The sequence below is a fragment of the Anas platyrhynchos genome, chromosome 12, assembly GCF_047663525.1.
Source record: "Anas platyrhynchos isolate ZD024472 breed Pekin duck chromosome 12, IASCAAS_PekinDuck_T2T, whole genome shotgun sequence".
NCBI lineage: Eukaryota > Metazoa > Chordata > Aves > Anseriformes > Anatidae > Anas > Anas platyrhynchos.
Genome location: NC_092598.1, coordinates 2,141,254 through 2,161,075, shown reverse-complemented (window position 1 = coordinate 2,161,075; position 19,822 = coordinate 2,141,254). Strand labels below are relative to the sequence as shown.

General features: G+C 39.7%; 1 protein-coding gene across 5 annotated transcripts in view; it reads left to right on the top strand.

Annotated features, from left to right (window-relative positions):
- The window catches only part of BANP (BTG3 associated nuclear protein), a 144,918-nt gene extending 125,319 nt beyond the window's left edge, over window positions 1–19,599 (top strand). For 2 of the 5 annotated variants that reach the window (XM_027465797.3, XM_027465795.3), the window contains exons 12-14: window positions 14,296–14,439; window positions 14,936–14,998; window positions 18,809–19,599. In XM_027465797.3, the coding sequence (XP_027321598.3) occupies window positions 14,296–14,439; window positions 14,936–14,998; window positions 18,809–18,880 (279 nt within the window). In that variant the 3' untranslated portion in view covers window positions 18,881–19,599. The remainder of the gene's footprint in view (window positions 1–14,295; window positions 14,440–14,935; window positions 14,999–18,808) is intronic. The other 3 variants (XM_027465799.3, XM_027465798.3, XM_072043898.1) reach the window with 2 other exon arrangements.
- The last annotated feature ends 223 nt before the right edge of the window (window positions 19,600–19,822 follow it).

The window sequence follows — 19,822 nt, the reverse complement described above, 5'->3', positions numbered from 1 at the left end:
TTCCCGTGGAGTCCGTAGAGCTGATGTCTTATCTGTGAGCTGTGATTGAAATCAGAGGAGGGCGATTTGTGTTCCTCGAACATATTATTAGATTTGTCAAAAAAGATTGGAGTTTTAAAAATGACAGTGCTTATAAGAAAGAACGTCCCAGCTTAATAAAAGGAATCAATCATCTTTTCCTAATTGTTTTTGTTTGAGAGCTATTGTCTGAAAATATTTCTGACATGAAACTTTTTTTTTTTTTTTGGAGGGGGGGGGAATGAAACATGATACAGAGCTTATACCATACATATTACATCTGCTTTTACTTTTGGTCTTCCTTGGAACAAACCGAGCTGTTTACCGTGACGCTGTCTTTTTCAGTGCTAATAATTTCAGTGATGTAGATGGAGTTCCTGTTATTTTGGATTCTCTTTACGTGAGCTTTACGGTTAGATAAAAGCCAAGATTAGAGCTCCAGTTGGGTATGTTAATTCTCGTCTTACCATTATCCTGTAATCTTCTGCACGGGTATTGCGAGAAGTCCAGGTGTTTTGTATGGTTTTTATTCTAAAATAACCACCCCCTGTTTGTTTGTAGCCTAAATTCTGGGTGTGGAGAAGTAGCTTAATCTCATCCGTTTCTGTGGCAGAAGAGAAATTGGGAGCTTGCAAGAATCCACTTTTACAAGCTTAACGTTTCTGTATTACAGTTTGGGGACTTTCAAAAAGATTTTCTTTTTAATCTTCCTGTGTACATGGGTAGATTAAGGCCTTGTATTTGAATGTATTCATTCTTGGTCATCCTTTTCTTTTTTAAATAACTGGAAGGGTGTCGTGCATGGAAATGATTTGACTGCAGCACGTTTGCATAGAGCACTTATCTTTGAGGCTGTGGGATAGAAATTGAGGTCTTCTGTCAAGCGCGGCAGCACAGCCTGCCTCCCTCCCTCCTCCTCCTCGCGCTGAGCCGTCGGGGCGAGCAGCTGCCTTTAACAGCCAACCTGATGTGACTTTAATTCAAAACATAAGCTGATGAGCACGTAAGTACACACGTGTTACTAACTAAGACACTTGACACTTGCTAAGAAAGTAATTGCAATTTTATGACCTGCATATCCATTTCTCTCTCACAGTGTCCGTGTCCCTAACCCATGGCTCTGGGCTCTGCAGTGCCCGTGCACATTTACACCCTGCTAGAACACGAGCAGAACTCCTGGTAGTTGTGTCCTACAGCTCTGGCATTCCTTGAGATTGGGGTGAAAAAGCAAAACCCAAGGCCACGAGACTTTCAAGTTCCATCTCCCCTTCTTGCCTATGCAAATGGGAAACGTCTTCCCTTCCGTCCCGGGCTCATCGAGGGGCTCGTTATAGCTGCGGCGTTGTTTCTTCTGTGAGAAACTTATTAATGTAATTCCGGCAATTCCCACGAGTGCCACTTTCTTACTTGAGCGTTCTTTAATTGACAGCTACTTGCTTATACCTGTCTCCAAGTCCTGATTTATGGCTCAGGCAGGGTTACAGTTAACTCCTCCCGCGGCCACTCCTGCCCTTTTTCTCCTCCGAAGCCATTGTGCGCCTCTGATTCTGATTGATACAAATGGAGCTGATTACATCATTTCGTAATTAAAGTGTAGGAGGTAGCACATTCATTTTCTTCTCCTTAGGACTTTTTGCTGAACGCTGCAATACTATAGCTCTTCTGTTCCTCCGAGGATAAAAGGCTTTGTGCCATTGTCACATGTGCTTTTTTTTCCCCCATCCGCAGTTCTCCGACTTCATAGGAGCTGCACTGTATGGTAGGAGCAGTGTTTTGTTACCCGAGCAACAAAAGCCAAACTTTCAGATGTTATTTTGCTAGTACTTACCAAAAAATATAAAAAAAAAAGTCGCTGCCAGTTATGATGTAAACATTTGCAGTTCCCCCCCAAATGTCTTTTCTTTCTGGAATCAAAGCAAAGTCCCTGTTCCGAGTGGAAACCGATAAATTGTTTTAGACGTTTTCAAGCAAAATAACAGATGTCTGTGATTCTGGTAGATCCTCAGCGATCCGGTCGTGTTATTTTTAAGTGGCATATTTACTACTGGTCTCATTGGTGGGGATGTACCTTCTCAGCAGCACCGAGAGCCCAAATTCTGGTCTGAAGTTATTTATGAAAGGATTGGATGTTATTTCTGCTGAAGCTGGCTGAAGACTTTAGCAGAATTTCGTGGTATACGTTTGTCTTAAAGCTAAGTACTTCAGCATTTATCTTGACCTTCTGTTTTAAGCATAACTAATCCCAGCAGGAATTTGGGGCTGGCGGACGAGACCAGCGGGGTGACATTTAAAGCCATATTTACGTTTACAGGCTAGCGGGGACTTGTCACACAAGAATGTAAAGGAAGACAGCCCTGGAGGACTAAGTTATCCTCTCCCTCTTGGCTAGGTTATGTCACAACAAAAAATTTCCCACCGGCCAGATGCTGTGTGAGTCACCATTTATTATTCACTTGAATAACCTTTATCAGTGCCGGTCAGTCGGAGGGAGTCTGGGTCACCCCCGTCTGACTTTTCTTGAGCTTTTGCACTCGGCAGCTACAGCTTAGTAAGATTTCTTTGACACTGTAGTATTTTTCTCTGAACTGTCCAACCGTTTCTTAATAGCACTCAGTTGTATGTTGACTAAAGCCCAAAAATAACATTCTATTGGAAAAAAAAAAATTACGCCAAAAGCTTCTTTACTATTCTCAAAATAGTGAATTATTGTAGGGACACATAATTGTCTGCTCTTGAAAAATCTTATTTTTGGAAGTAGTTCCATCGATTTGAATGTACTTACTACTGATAGTAAGTCATTTCATTGCAAAATGTCGCAATTGTATAGATTTGAATAATTTTTACCATTCTTAGGATGAATTAACTCAAAAGATTGTGCAAGCTGTAGCAGAACATAGAAGGCTGAGCTGAGCAGAAATGCTTGGTTATGTATTTCTGCCTTTTCTCTTTTTTTGCCAAAAGGTGGTTGAGATGTAGGAAATAATTCTTGGTGGGTTGATAATCTGGCAGTCCCATTTCCATATGCACGTGTGTAGCTTGAATAAAGGAAAATGCTGATTAACCTAAAAAGAGATCCAGGAAAGAGACTGAGCAACCAGAGCCTCACCTTTAGAGGAGAAGGTGAGCAAGAAATGCCCAGACTTTGTGCTTGAGGGAACTCCAGCAGGTAAATATACACAAAAATGTCTTTTTATAACAGCTGAAATAAGGTTGTGCATTGCAGTTTGGGAAGTTCACCATCTGAAGAGCGCTGCTAGTTAACCACAGGGTTGTTTTGAGAAGCTTCCCTCGGTGGGTGATTTCCTGAGAGCATCTTCATACAAAGGATGAGTCACGTACAACACAGATTTCCTTACAAACTCTTCAATTCGATACAGTGCATTGAGATGAGGTAACTCTTCTTTCCGTATCCAGGCAGTTTTTACTGAAATTACATCTGCAGCTGAACTGCCAATTAATTATAATCAAGTTTTACACATGTGCTAGTTTTGAAGTGTATTTCCAGTGGAAGTCTCTGGTTTGGTTTGGTTTATTTTACATCATTTTATGGGGCCTGGGTTTAGCTCTACACAAAATGAACAGAAGGACCCCACTTGATGTTAGTGAGATGTGATCCCAAAGCATTTGAGACTATACCTGTTTCTTTGCTTTGGTATCCATTTTCTGATGCTGGCGGGTATGGTATTGTCATTTTACCTTTGGAATTGATTGTTCAATGAATTAAAAAAAAAAAAAAAAGCTGGTGTAAACTTGAACTACTTACATAAGACTTCATACAATCTCGTACTTAGATCGCATGATACAAAGCTTGATTTAGGCTTTTATTTCATAGTAATTAAATTTGCATCCCTTTCAACCAGCGTAATAGTTCAAAGATAAAGCTTTAATTACACTGATTACCTTTTTTCTTCATTACCACCCACTTCTCAGAGGAGCTGTTAGTCTGTGGAGAGTCTGTATGCAGATCACTTACAGGAGTTGGACCACGCTTTGGAGTGTGCTGGTGAGAGCAGGTGTTCAGTTTTTTTGGGGGAAAAAAAAAGACAACATGAACTAACTATTTTTATTGTTTGTTGTTTTTTTTTCCTGCCCCTTATGCTTCCCCAGTTTATATAACAAATTATATGTGAACACTTTCCAAAGGCTCCAGATTATTTATTTGTAAATTATGGTAAATTATTACAGAGAGAGAAAGTTGCACAGGGAATATTAATAAAGATGATGGACTTCTTGCACATTTTTCCCTTCGAAAACTTGATCTAGTTCTGTGCATCCCAGCCGTCTGCGCTTATCAGAGCTGCAGCTTGCCATCACCTACCTAGCCTAATCCAACCACTTTAACCAAAAAGACGGAGATTTCTGTCAAGTTTGTTTAACTAACCACAATAGCTGCAGTTTGTGTTCGTGCATTTCTCCAGGATTTGCACAGGCACATTAAGGGAATCTCAGAGTAGACATTACTGGGTAAAGCTGTGCTGTACTATGTGCTCAAAGTACAAGCAGATGAGATGGTTTATTATTTGTTACGCAAGGAAATAATGCCACTGATAAAAATGTAGGCTGGAATTATTCTCCTCATTTCTCCACACTTGGTAGAGCTGAAATCAGTTTCAGTTTTCATGGCTTTTAGTTTGGGGAATTTAAAGGAGGTGCTTTTCGGTTATATGGCTCTGCAGGGGTGTTAGTTAATGAAGTTTTGACAGATTTAAGGTCACATTTTGCATGGTTCAATTCAGCACACTTAGAAATACACAGCAGGGAGTGTTCCTCTCTCTCTCTGAGCGGTTGTATGTTAGACTTTTATATATGCTGGATTTATTTTTGTATTGGCACATTTTATGTAAGAAATAAATAGCAAATTTAGGTACAGGTGGTTGTTGGGGTAAAGAATGACTCAGAGTTGAGCTTTACGAACTAGATCTTTACCTTCAGAATGCTATCGCAATCTTTAAGAGCAGCGAATCCTTTTTATATCGTTTCCAGTTACATTAGATCAAACATGCTTTTATTTTAAAAGAAATAGTTAGGGATGTTAAAGTGAGTGTATTACTTTAACTGAAGTTCTTGCAGTGTAATTTTCTGCAAAACCCTTATCATACACACTGCAGTGGCTGAGGACAGGTAACTGGGGCAATTTGGTTTTGGGGGGTGGAAAATGCAAACAGGATGCTTGATTCAGGGACTCTGACTTTAGTCATCACTTCATTACCACTGGCTCTATCAGAACTTGTATTTTTTTTTTTTTCTTCTCGATGTAGCCCAATCTGTGATTATTTGGCATCAGTCACTTTGATCTCGTGATGTAGCCCATCTGGGCACAGAGATTATGATGGGTGTGTTTTTAGTTCAATAAATATTCCCAGTTGCAAGAAAGTGTTTAGAATTTAGAGCATGGTAAAGAATTAAACCATGTTAGCATACTTCATGTAAATTAGCATTATTTCATTTAAAATAGACTTTATTTGTTTCTGTGAGCTTGACTGACAGCGTAATTCTTCGTGATCATTTGAAAATGTAGCTCTATCGCAAGCGGTTGTAGTCAGGGTTAAATTTATTCAAAATAATTTAGTTGATACGTTGCAAAAGTAATTTTAAACCTTCCAATTTGTATTTTCTAGTGTTTTCGCACAAATATCTTTGATTAATGCTATTCAGTATTTTAATGAAAGGCCTAAAAGAAAATTAATAATTAGCGATATGTAATGGCAGTGTAATTAAATGCTAAGTAATGAAAGTAACAGGTCATCTTTGCACTCTGACCTAGATTACCAGATATGATTGACTCAAGCTGCCTTTTAATAAAGCCAGATGCAAAGTAATGTGCTTTGCTAAGAACAAATACTGCAGAAGTGATAATGTTGGAGGTTCGGTGGCCTGCTTGCTAGGATGCAATATATTCTTTCACCTCCCAGATCTTTCCCTGCAAGGAATATAGGGAAGACATAGAAGATGGGGCAGTTTGTAAGATGCTACAAGGTATTCAGTTAATTGAAGCATTTAGGATTTAGAAGATGGGGTGTCCTCTAAATGAGATGTAGCCTGAAAAGCAGTTGTGCTTTTTGTGGAGATTGCTTTATGTAAAAATCTTTAGTTTAAGCTATGTAAGACAAACTAGACAGTGAATCAGCCCTCTGTGACAGTAAATTGAATTTCTGTGAATTCTGTGAATTTCTGGAAGCTCTCTGGTGGCTGGATATGGAACAGTATTGGAGTGCACATGGCAGCCCAGAGGCTTTCTTTTCTTGTGGTGAGGCTGCTAATAGCAAAATGATAATTAGAGTAAGTTTGGCTTGAAAAATAAGAAATTAAAATACGTAATGATTTACAGAAAACATCAGTGGTATATATTTTGGCCTTCTCCTTCGCCTTATTATTATCTCAGTACTTCAAAGTCAGACATACACCACAAGTAAGAATACACCTGAAGAAGGCTAGAGGCCACATATTTAGAGGCTTCCCCTTAAGAAGGGGTTGCCAGTAAATGATCTAAAGGAAGGTTTGCGTTTTCCCTGCACTGACTTATACCTCTGTGTGCTTCTCATCGCTAGTTACTGAAAGAGAAAAGCTGCAGCTATTCTCTGAGACACTGGGGGCCATCTGTCTTCCTTATCTTCTTGGAAGAGGAACTTCCAGCCTTTTATTGCTGTTAATATATATTTTTTTAAAGTTTGGAAGATAAAACTTAGTCCTAAAACTGTCTTATAATTCTATCAAAATACTGTTTAATTTTAAATATAGAACGGAAAGTATGCAGCAGGATGTAGCGATCCTTGGGTCCAGATTGTCAACTCCGTGTTCTGAAGGATTAAAAGTTCAACGGGAATTTATTGTTCTGGGAAGATAATACATTATCAGACCATACACATTCTGATTTTCTGTGTGTGTGGGATAGGCAAATGCAGTGCAAATGTAGCTATGGTTTTTGGGTAATACTGCTTGATCTTAATGTGGGGATGAGTGCTTCTTTGACAACAGGTTAGGTCATCCCTTCTCGTGCTGCCACTCCTTTTTGTTGTGTTAATACATTAAAGCTCATTTTACTGGAACTGGACGGTAAAATCACCAAAATAACATCATCAGCCACTGTCAGGTAAGAGCCTTTTGATACAGTTGACCTCGGTTAAATTGAACCAATAGCCTAAAGAGACGGATTACCAAATTTCCATTAGACTGTAGTATCTTCCATACTGGATTTGTTTCCTAGTGTTGGGTCTTTCTCTGACTCATCAAGTGGAATTAGGAACCAAAAAATCACAGAATCTCTAGGTTGGAAGAGACCTCAAGATCATCGAGTCCAACCTCTGACCTAACACTAACAGTCCCCACTAAACCATATCCCTAAGTTCTACATCTAAACGTCTTTTGAAGACTTCCAGGGATGGTGACTCAACCACCTCCCTGGGCAGCCTGTTCCAATGTCTAACAACCCTTTCAGTAAAGAAATTCTTCCTAACATCTAACCTAAAACTCCCCTGGCGCAACTTTAGCCCATTCCCCCTCGTCCTGTCACCAGGCACATGGGAGAACAGGCCAACCCCCATCTCGCTAGAGCCTCCTTTAATATACTTATACAGAGTGATAAGGTCACCCCTGAGCCTCCTTTTCTCTAGGCTGAACAAGCCCAGCTCCTTCAGCCGCTCCTCATAGGACTTGCTCTCCAGGCCCCTCACCAGCTTCGTCGCCCTTCTCTGGACCCGCTCAAGCACCTCGATGTCCTTCTTGTAGCGAGGGGCCCAGAACTGAACACAGTACTCGAGGTGCGGCCTCACCAGAGCCGAAAAAAAAAAGCCTTTGTGAAAGGAACCAAGCTTTTATTCCATCAGCTCCAGTGTTTTGGCGTTCTGCATCATCTGTTCCGGAGTCCTTAGTAAATGCCAAGGTGACTGAGCCTTTGATTAGACCAAACCTCTGATGTTTTCAAGGAGCTCACTGATTTTCTGATAACAAAGATATATGTCCTGCAGCTAAATAGAGCCCAGTTGCCCCAGGTAAACACATCTATAAACCTGTAAACCTACTAAAGAAATGCTTTATTGGCACTCTATACAGTGGATGTTCTTAGCCTTAAGGCTCCAGAAAGAAATCTTTAAAAGAATCAGATTCTTTAAAAGAATCTTAGTTAAGTGAACATATTAATCAGCAGAGCTTCCTAGCATTTGGAGAAAGGAGCTGTGCTTGCTCTTTGAATATATTCACATGGTATCAATGATGACAGTGTAAGAAGATGATAGACAGGTTTTTATTTTTCTGTTTTCTAGGAATCATCTAAAACCATTGCTATCCATACACTTTTATGCCCAAACTGTCCTTTTATCAATGTTTTAGCTAGCAAATGCCATCAAAGGCCTTCCTTTTTCCTATGCACAACTCTTTTCTTTTGTTCAAGGTTTGCTGAAATGGTGCTTGCTGTCTGTAAATGTTACGGGATTTTCAGATGTGAACCTTCTATAAACAACCACCCTTTCAGTGACTCAAAAGTCTCATTTTTTAAAGAAATGACCACTTTTATTGCATTCCTGAAGCAGCAATGGAAAGAAACTATGGCAAAAAGACACCAAAATCCCAGCGAGTCTTGTTTTTGAGATTTTTATAGGTAGGCAAACATATGTGCTTGCCTAAATTAATAAAAAAGCACACGACAACAGTAGCAAGAATGTGTTTTAGCAGGCTCAGTCTGGCAAGGACCAGCCTGAGGAATGTCTTTTTATTTTTCATTTTTGTAAACAAACGTCAGCTATCCCAAACCGATTACTTTCTGGTTTTGCAGGTTGGGGTCTAGAGAATGAATTTAAAGGTTTTGGGTATCTAGAAGAATAATTGTCAATGATAACTAAAATCAGGAGAGGATGTGATATGAATTAAACCATGGTTGGAAACTATGCTTGAAAGATTTTGGAAGAAACTGAAGGAAAACCTATTATATTTTAATCTTTTTTTATTAGTAGTAATATTATTTCCTGCCCTGGCAGTTGAATGTTGAATGGAACTATTAGTTATGGGCAAAAATGGAAAGGAGGAGAGCAGAGAAACTAGCTGGTTTTCATTATTACTACTAATTTTATTATTACCACGTTTTATATGGCAAGCAACTCGCTGAAAAGGGAACCAAAAATAGAAAGCTGGGACCTCCAGGCTCAGTGTCTCGCATGTTCCTCACCATCAAGGCTTTGAAAAGAGAATGATAGAAAAAAAAATAGAGGGGGGAAGGAAAAAACAACACAGAGGTTCAGATCAGTGGGAGCACAGTTGGATAGGTGGGAGTTCAAATTGCTGTAAGGAGGGACAGGTAACGTGTGTGGGCACGGCATGCACTGAGTGCATGGGAGGGATCTGTCTGTCCCTTAGCTCATTTTATCGAACCTGTCAGCTCTTCTGTGTTATCGACAGCCGTAGAACTTGAAGGAAAATAAATTTGTGGTCAAAGAGACTGCGGTTCTGTTAGGCGCTAGCGATGCCAGGAGTTCACACTTCATTTTGAACATCTGAGCAAAAGACTTTTCCTTCTGGCATTTTTAGGGCCATTTAAAATCAAAACTAACAGAAATGCACTTGCATTTCTTTCTGAAGGTGTTAGGGAACATTTGCTTACTCTGAAAGCTGGTGGATATAGTGAGGGAAGGGGCTCTTCCGTGCTTGTAATTTGGGCAGGTTGGCTTCACCAGGGAGCATGGCAAGCTTTTAGGAAGCAAGGCTTGGGGTACAAAGGGTTGTGAAGATCAGGTCGGACAAATTACCAAACACATCCTTTCTCCTGAAATTCTCCTGAATTACTTTAAAAAAAATAATATATTTTTTTTATGGAAAAAGGCTCCTTAATTGTAAGGACTTACCGTTGATTGAGCTCTCACCTGCTCAAGTTAGCTTGAGGGAAACTGGATGTCAGGCACTGCTTTTGTGCCTATGGGAAAGGGAGGGCTGCCATCAAGCTTCTTGTTCTGTGTGTTTCAGAGCGTGAATTAATGGCTTCTGTTGGAAGTGAAGTTTATTATTTCTCAGTTTAGCTGTATTCTGTTACCTGCTTTGGAGCAGGGAGGCAGGATGTTAGGGAAGCCCAGTGGAGTTGGGACGAGAAGTTCATCTTCAGGGCAGATTGCTAATTGTCGTGGCACAATTCCTTTATTTTAAGGTCAAGAGCAGGTAGGAATTAAAGTTAATTACAAAGTATTGGTCTGGGAGCCGAATGAGCAGCCAAAGAAAAGCCATATACTTGCACCTGCCCCTTTTGCTAAAGGCTCTGTTCTCTGCTCCTCCCCTCATGCTGTTACACACAGCTGTTGATCCATTTATGTCTTTAATTTTTGCAGCCTTGCTATAGTTTCATATAAAATCTGTGGCATTTGCAAACAGAAAACTATTAAATGAGGCTGACCAGAGTTATAGGGCTGAAGTTAAATCCTGTTTTTATCTGGGTAAGCATGGGCTTGCAGATTAGAGGAGTTTGTTTGGATCCACGTGAAACCTCTCTGTGGACTCTGTACTTTTTCACATTTGTTTGTCTCTCTGCCTGTCAACGTGTGATTTTGAGAGAATTTTCTTCCTCTTGGACCATTTTATGTTAAAGAAATGGGGATATCTGTTTTTATAAAGCACTTTGCATACTGTGAAAGAAGGATGTTTTACAAATGCAAGCAGAGCTGGGCTTTTTCCGGACAAAACATTTCTCAATACTTCTGTGTGTGGGAACTAGGAAGTGTGACTTCAGTCTTAGTTCTGCAGCAAAATAAACTTCTAGCTTATGTTGAAGTTCAGAGAGAAATATCATAAATTTATCTTAATTGCCAGTAGCGCCTAGAGAAAATGTAATTTATTGTTGTCTCTAATGTCAGTTCAGTTGGATTTTCCTGTCTGAATACACTCGGGATTCTTTGTAAATTGTGTTATCTTATGAATACAACGTGATTAGTGAAGTGGTATCTTTAGCGTGCTGTAGGTCACCGTGTCACGTTTGACACAGAGGTGCTCAGCCACATGGAGAGGGATCAAATGTGCAGGCTGAGCCTCAGCTTGGTTTGATCCCTCTTTGGCTCAGCAGATTAAACACAAGGTGCTGTGCCATCGTGATCACAGACCCAGCTTTATTTCCAAATCTCTTACCAAAAAAAAATATAATAAAAGAGGATTGATCAAGATGACAGTTTTTCCCTTCTGCTCTCATCCACTTGTATCTGATTTTCAGGAGCTGTGCAGGTTATGCCACAAACACAAGCTAGGTGGTATTTAAGGAAACATAAGACAACTATTAATGTTAGCATGTGTGAGGCGGAGAACATGAAGAAGGCTTTTTCAGCATTGGATATTTCTGCTTTTAATTTTCAAAGTCCAGACTGATTATTTTTTATTTTTTTGGAAGTGATTTTAAACATAGAAGAAATAGACTGGGCATGACAAATAAACAAAGAGCAGCCTGAAGAAGCAAAATGGTTCTCATTTTTGAAAAAATGTTCTTTTGCTGGCATCCAAGCATCCTATCGTGCTTTCTTTCTGTAACTAATATGCTGGTAGAAGAATGACTTTCTCTAAACCCCAAAGTAACCGCACTGCTTGGTGTGTCTTCCACAGTTGATTACTTTATGTGAATCCAGCAGTAAAAAGCTCTTTGGATGGAGTTTGTTCTCTCTTCTTCACAACATGCATTGCGCTGTCATCGTGCTTCTTTTTTCATTGCTCCCTAAAAACCAAGATCCGGTTCCACAGCCGGATGTTTTGTAGCTGTAGGAAAAAATAAATAAATGAAGAAGACATTTGGTGGAGGATAAACATAGTGCAACATCTGACGCAGATCCCATCACCTGGTTTGCCAACCCAAATCAGTTTGGCATAATATTAGTGGCAATGAGTCTGTCTTACATGCCCACTTGCCTCCCATTCTTGAATACTGAATAGCCACAAATTGTTTTTTGTCCTTTCTCTAATTTATCAACATGTTTTTCTCAAGCTATACAACTGGAAGGCAAGCACAGTGCGTGTGTCTATCCCTGCTCTACTCTTGAATACAGTCAGATTTTATACTATAAAAGTGAGGTCTTTTAAAAAGTGCAGAGCATAAAAAGTGCAGAAGCTGGTTATAAGTTTTACCCCTCACTGTTGTAAAACGGTTTGTATACAAGAATCATGGGCTGGTTCAGTTGCTCATAGCCTTTCTGAGGTTTGTGCTTCAGAAATTAATGAGATAAAACACATTTTAAACCTGTTCAATGGGACAGACCGTGATGTGGTTCTGACAACACGTACCGTGGAGTTCCAAAGTAAACACTGTAGGACAAGAGAATTTTGCTTACTCCTGTGAAAACAAAACGTAGCATCCTTCTGCAGCTTGATGCTGTTCTATCTCAGAACACCCAAGATCCCTATAAAATGCTGACAACACCCCAAAGGTCGTTTATAGAGGTCACCTCTTTCTGCCTCCCACACTCCCAGGAGAAGTTCTGGTCTGCCCACTCCTTCATGGCCACCCACCCTCCGATCAGCTGAGAAATCATACTTTTAAGAAAAACTTTTGTTAAGTATGTTATTTTTGTTCTTTGTTCTCTTCCCTTCGTTTGAAAGACATCTTTTTATTGCTGTGGTTTGAATACCTTAGTTAAAAAAAATACACTGTTCACAGCATATGGAAACTGAATTTGTGTATTTCAGCTGGATTTTCAAAATAAGTTTTGGGACTTAATGTTGTTTACATACATGAGTTTCATTCTGATTTGCATTTTTAGGAATAAATTAAAATTAGTCTAATAACAATAACGTTTTTAAGCAAGTGGTTTTAGATGAATCAACTGTTCTTTGCTTGCTGGAGGTCATAGGGGACTTTCAGTCCTGACCAGTCCAAATGCAGATGTGGAGAGCACATGAGCTCACAGAGACCACGAGCGCTAATTAGCAGTAATTCATACATCTACACCTTCATGTGCGATAGGAATATAAACACTGCCGTAATAAATTGTCAAAAGTTGAATGCGTTTGGCTGTGAGAGTAAGTATCTTGGCTCCATGTCTGTATTTATGTAACAGTAAAAATATTATTCAGGAAGATGGTTGTGTGCTATTGACATTATCACACACTTAGTGCAACCTGCTCGGTCTATCCCACTTCGTATTTGCAATAATCATTAACAGAATTGTTAATCCTTCATCAGTTATCTTTTTCAACACCTACGAAGGCGTCATTTATCACGAGGGCAGTAACTGTAAAGCCTTTTGAAAGCCAGAGTTCCTAGATGTGAGCAGTTCGCCATAAAAATAGCCCAAAATGATTTGAGAAATCTTTTGAAATGTTTCCCAGCCGTAGGAGCACGGCATTTCCAGGCAAGGAGGCAGCACGTGCCTAAGCAAGCAAAACTGAGCAAGAAGCTCTTTTTTCCCCCAACAAACCTGCCTTCCACCCTTTGATCTTGATAACCTGAAGGTGCAAGGACGATAAAAATGAAGCCAGATGTGCCTTTTTTTTTTCCCCCTTGCTTTCTATCATTGTAAAACCAAGCAGAAAAGTTTCAAAACCACCTTCCTGCTCACTGCCTGCAAAGCTTTGCTGCCTTCCCACCGCCTGCTCATACGAGGAACCAGAGCACCGAAGGTCCTGAGCCCATGGTGCTGCCCGTGTCCATCTGAGGCTGATGAGAACAAGCAGACCAGTTTTCCTAACTACAACATCATGTAGTAAAAGCAGTGCTTCCTTTCCCCCCCCCCCACACAGGGCTTTTTAAGTCTACAAGTCATGTTTTGCCTTAGGTAGGACTCACAATAAAAGCAGGGGAATTGGGTGCTGCCAGAGAATAATAGCAATTAGCCTGGGGGATTAGCGCGCTAATTGTTATTAGTTGTTAAAATTGTCTCATTCTGTATGTGGTAATAAATGATATTACTCTAGTGTTTAAAAAATATATATTAATATTAAAATTGACATATTTAGCGTAGGCCTCCAGGATGATTTATTTCTTTGCTAGTGCTGGTACGTGTAGAATACAGACTGTTTCGTGCTAGGGATCATCTGAGAGTTCAACATTTCTGGGTGCGGTGCTTGTTAATCCTTCCAGTAAAGAGCTGCAAGAATCCAGGTCTCGTAAGGCAAAGTGCAGCGAGCATCTTGTATGAGAATCTTTCTGTGTGTGTCCCACGTCCTTCTGGGAAACCCATGTGCTTTAAAGTAACTCTTACTGATAGACAAGTTTCCTTGTGTTTCTCTTTAGTTGTCTTTGATTTTGCATCTGTTTTAAGTTAGATGTTTCATAACGCCTTTCTGATCGTGGCTGTTTACAAGCTGCTTTCTCCACTGCTTTGCTCGCAGGTGTTGCAGGGCGCTCAGCTGATAGCGGTTGCATCTGCGGAGCCTGCGTCAGGAGGTGTTGATGGATCCCCACTCCAAGGCAGCGATATCCAAGTCCAGTATGTGCAGCTCACACCAGTGACAGACCACTCTGCAACTAGTCAAGTATGTATGAGTGTGTATGTGTATGTATATACTATATATATCTATATATTTATCATTCAAAGTATTTACTTTGGTTGAAATGTCTGGCAGATGAGCTATATACCTATTCACAAATGCTGCAGTCCAAATAAGTTTGTGATCCTGTTTCCAAACTAAAAATGTAAAATCTTTTGCAGTAAGAAACATCATTTTCTTAAAGGCGTGAATGGTGTCAAATGAGTTTATGATCTTATTTCCAAACCGTAGAAAATAAAATAATAATGTATAATAGACAGAATTTTCCTAAAGGTATGAAATGGTCTTTGACTATTCCTGCTTCAATGTTTTTGCTCAGTGCCCCTAAGATAATAGTTATTTTGGCCATCGTTGTTTTTCTGCACCCTTGAAGGCTGGGAACCATGTTTACAGCACATGGAGAAAAACTTACTCGGAATCTCTCCAAAAAGTATTTTTCAGACTGAGGTTTCTTTTAAAAATGTTATTCCCTTTCTGACAGCAGTTTTCCAGCTATTTTGATCCACAGCCTGGATTTCCCACAGGAGCTGCAATGTTTGCAATTGTAAGTGAACACTTGATTGTCTCACTTAAGGTGGAGGAGGTGTATTTAAAAAAAAAAAAAAAAATCAGTTTGAACCGTCATGTATCAGAGCCTAGAAAAAGCTTCCTATCAGCTTGAAGCCATGTCTGGTGACAGTACGAGAATGCTGACTTAAAACAGTTGTCTGAAGTTTTTCTGAAGATGGTTACACATTCTTCCATGAGCCCAACTGCAGTGGGCTCCTTTTCTAGAGAATGCCTAGTGGTTTTGAAAAATACTTCTGCCTGCTAGCCAGCATATAATGCTATCCTCAACAATTTTAGAGTGGATTTTTGTCTGATACATTCCCAGTTCTGTAGAGAATTCTGATCTGGATGCAAACTTTTGGATATTCAGTCTCTCAAGGAAAAAAAAAAATGCAAAAGAAATCAAGGGAATCGTGCCCAAAGTTTCTGTGCACAAAACTAAGGTGCCGAGTGCTTCTTCCACGAGAAGGGTAATCCACAGGTCAGTTTGGTGTATGAAGTTAGAGCACATTAGCTATTCTAGTAGCAAATTACACCCTCAAACAAAAGATGCTGCTGCTTGCATATTGCTGAGTTGCCCCAGTCCATGCTGACTCCCTACATGGATGCTAGAAAGTGTTCTTCAGAAAAATGATGCTGCCTGCCAAAAAGGAGTAGGCTGCCTGGCACGTGAGCATGTGATACGCTAATCTCCTCGTGTAGGTGAGTCCTTAACAGTCACTTTTCCCCCTTACCTAGGTTTGTCTCTGTTACCAGTGTCCTCAAGCCTCCTCAGTAATTTATTCATAGTCAGTTGTGTTACCACACAGCCAGAGTGTTGCTGCAGGGGTTGTGCCTAATTTGCTCAAGTCCTCAAGTACCAAATCCATTGCTGGTCCCACACAATTAATAATGCACACAGGCATCAGCTAGCAAGGTGTTTCTCTCCTGACATGCTGCTATCCTCACCCCAGGCCTTGGAAATTCTCAAATTTAATGTTCACGGACTGGGTCTGTGCCTGTCCTCCCTCCTCGCCTCCCACCTCTGATGGGCAGGAGGTTAGGGTTGTAAACATCAGCATCCGTCTCCCACACAGCTGGCAGCCACCAAAGGAGCTACTTTTCTCTTCAGAGACACTTTGCACCGTGTTAGGTTTTAAAACCGTGGTTAACCACAGATTTATACAAAGCTGGAGAGAAACAGAAAAGGAATGTGAAATAAGAAGAGTATGAAAGGAAAAACAGACTAAAAATAAGTTTACCATAAATATTTCCTCAGTTTACACAAACTGAAAACCAAGGGTCTGTTAATGAATTGGAGAAACCAGCTTGGTATTTGCTTTACCCTGAGCTATATGAATAACCCAGTAGGGTTTTTGGCTGAAATAGTCGTACATCATTTTAGAAAGATCTTTTATCAGAAGGCAAAAGTCTTAAATGGATCTCTCAGGTTGTAGAAACGATTTTATCTGTTTTCATATGCTTCTTTGCCAAGGTACTGAGATGTTCTCAGTGATTTTGAATCTATTTATCAATTCATCCTTTGTAAAGAGGAGTTAATTATCTGCTTTAGTTGGATGCCATGCCCTATGCAAATTCCATGCTTGAAACACCACAAATATGAATTTTATTGAATGTCTGAAAACAAGACGCCAGTTTTCTCACCTCTTTTTCTTGAAAGCTCTGCCTGAAGGTAAAAGTGAGGCTATTTGAAATGAATCCCTTCTCTGACTTCAGCTGAAGCAGATAGTAATGCACACTTCAATTTAGTATATGAAGCATGATTTTTGCATTTGCAAATTAACTGTGGACAGAATTATTAATAGCTGGTATTCCAAAAGTCCCTTCGTGCCCTTAAAGCGCATATATAAACACAAGCTACAAATATAACAACATTTTTTTGCAGGCATACAATTGCAAATGCATATACAGAGACATAGTTTGAGACCAGATTTATTTTTCAAGACTTAGATTTAGCTTGGTTTTGTGTCTCAGTAGTATACTTGCTTATACCAACTTGCCGAATTTAGAAGTACAAAATGTGATGACAGCAGAGAATATTTGGATTAATTCTGTGCTCAAATTTCATATATTGGTGTTAGATTTCATTAGCTTTGGAAAAAGCACAACTCCAAACCTCAATTGTTCTTCTAATCTCTTTGGGCTGTCTTCTACTTCTGGCCTGAACTTTGGATAAATATTCAGTATTGCTGTTATGACTATTATTTGGGAATTATTTTACTTCAGTAAAGTTTCCTTCTAATAGGAAAGAAAACTTTGATGGCCACTTTGAAACTTACCTGCTAACAAATTTAGCAATCAGAATTACTAATTTATTGGGTGTGTAAATAAATGCCAAATTACCTATAAAGTTAAATGAGAAAAAATCTTGTGCGGTGCAATTACTGGCAACAAAGGAAAAAGAAGGGGCAAAAATTTCACAACAAAATCTTAGTTTAGAAGCAGTGCTTTACAACTTCGAACCTCCAACGTTTTTGTTTGAATAAATAAGTAGTGATGGTATAATAAAAGCTAAAGGATAGGAAATCCATCTGAGTTTCCATCCCTGTTTTTTTGGTGGTTCATCAGGTTTCAATACTAGGCTGAGAGCATAAAGCAGGGCTTCGGGCAAGACTTATTTGTAAAAAAAAAAAAATATCTCCCCAGAAACACTTCTGTATCCAGGACGTTATATAAAGCATCGATTAGGTGAATTTATGGAGGGAAAATCCATCAAGGGCAGATCTCTGGAATCTGTGGGAGTGTGCAGGAAAATATCATTAAGTGCTTGCCCTTTTCTTGTAGTTTATCTATGCTCGTGGTATTGGCTGCTATCAGGGGAAGGATTATTGGGTGTGATGGACTTTATCCAAGCCAATACAGCTGTTCTTAAATGCTCTTCATTTTATAGCTGTACAGGAGGGACGTGCTCGATAATCCATTTTTTTGTACTCCGACTAACTTGGTTAAAAATACAGTTTGCTACGGGATTATACTTTCAAAGTACATGGCGATTTCATCCTTAATGAGACTTCCTCTTCAAGCTGTTTCATTGTCTTTAAATTCTTCCATGAGGACTGCTTTTGCTTGGAAAGCGAGTAGAATCTGAGGCCTCTAGGAAGAATTTTGAGGAAAAAAGTCAGTTTGGTAGCAGTATTCTCATTTCACACAGAGCAGGAGTGACTGCAGGGGTAAGGTCAGCAGTTTGTTAGACCGTGTCCTCCACCAGCAGGGAAAATTACAAGTATGGGGCAAACAGATAATTGTACTGTCCTTCCCTACCACGGTTTTGTCACTCAGGGACTTCCTTCAGGCCTTTCTGTGAGTGCCCTGGATGGACTTTTCTTCCCTGGCACTGTTCAGCTCCAGCTTGTAGCCCCTGAGCTGCCAGCACGTGGGGTGTACTGGGAGAAGACCGTCCGTGGCATCAGCACCTGTTGGGCAAGAAACAGCTTTCTTTTTGTTTCTTTTAAGAGGTGGTTCCTTTCCGAGAAGAGAATTTTAAATAACTTTTTCTATTTGCTCTCTCCGTGCAACTCGTGATTTTATAGGTCCTAATGATTTCATTATTTCAGCCCTCTTTTTTTCAGCCTGAAAGACATTGGTCTCCTTAGTCTTTGTACGAAGCCATTCTGTTCTTCTGGTCATTCTGATGCCTTTTGAAGCACGTTCCCACTTCAACTCTGGCACAGAGTTGCTACTCATGCTGATTTTGTACTGGTACATACAGAAACTTTGTATTAGTATAATCCATTCATGTTCCTTTGGCTGCGTCAGTGAAAAATATTTTGATATTGATTTCCTGATCTCGTGTTTCCTTTTGCAGGGCACCGATACCCTTCAGTCAGCAATCCAACCAGAAATGCAGATAGAACATGGAGCAATCCAAATTCAATAAGAAAATTGCGACAAGCTGTGTGAACCGAGATGCCAGTGAACCCCAGCGGGAAGTTAAGAGCTGTAGTCCTCATGCAGCAACGGGAAAATGGAAATGCCTGGTAGACTACTGGTCACACCTCGTACATCTCCTGCAAGTCACAGGTTTCTGATGATCTGTTCGTGCTCACCTGGAATAAGTCAGACCCATTTACTGCAATTGGAGCTACATCACTGCAGCTGTTGAGAACGTGCCCTTCAGAAAAATTACACGGCCTGCTCTTAGGTATATTTAAAGAGGAAAAAAAAAAGATAATTTTGGAAAGAGAACTAATTACGAAACAGTGAGACTAAATGTTTCATCCTGTCATTTCTTCTGTGAAATACGCCATTTGAATGTCTGCAAATATCTTAGGAAGTGTATTGCTGCTTTGCAATACTTGCTTTACCACATATAGAAGATCAAGAGCTCAAATATTTTTCACTGTTTAAACAGCTTTTTTATTTGCTATGGTGTTTATAACAAAAATGGAAAATATTTAAAAAAAAAAGAAAGAAAAATCCCATAACTGCAAGTATTAGCAATTTGCTGTTGTTTTCTGTTCAGTGTAATGAAAAATGTATTTGCAGAAGACTAACAATTTTGTTTGTACTGTTGCTTAACTACTTTTCTAGGGGAAAATGCTTTTAAATGCTGTAATTATGCATTTCTAATGAAAAATAAATGTGTATTTATGAATAGTGCAGCTCTAAGTTGCTCTCTACTTTAGGAACGAGTACAGTTTGACCGGACTGTGGTGTAACAGTGTAGTTCTGAAGTATTTGAAGACAGATGCTATCTGGCAAGCCCTGCTGTCAACCGAGAAGTAAGATTAAGTCTGTAAGGAAGATATCAATCGTAGATAATGTTATTATCTGAATTTCCAGTACAAGGAAAATGTGATAGTTAAGCTTTTGAGTCTGC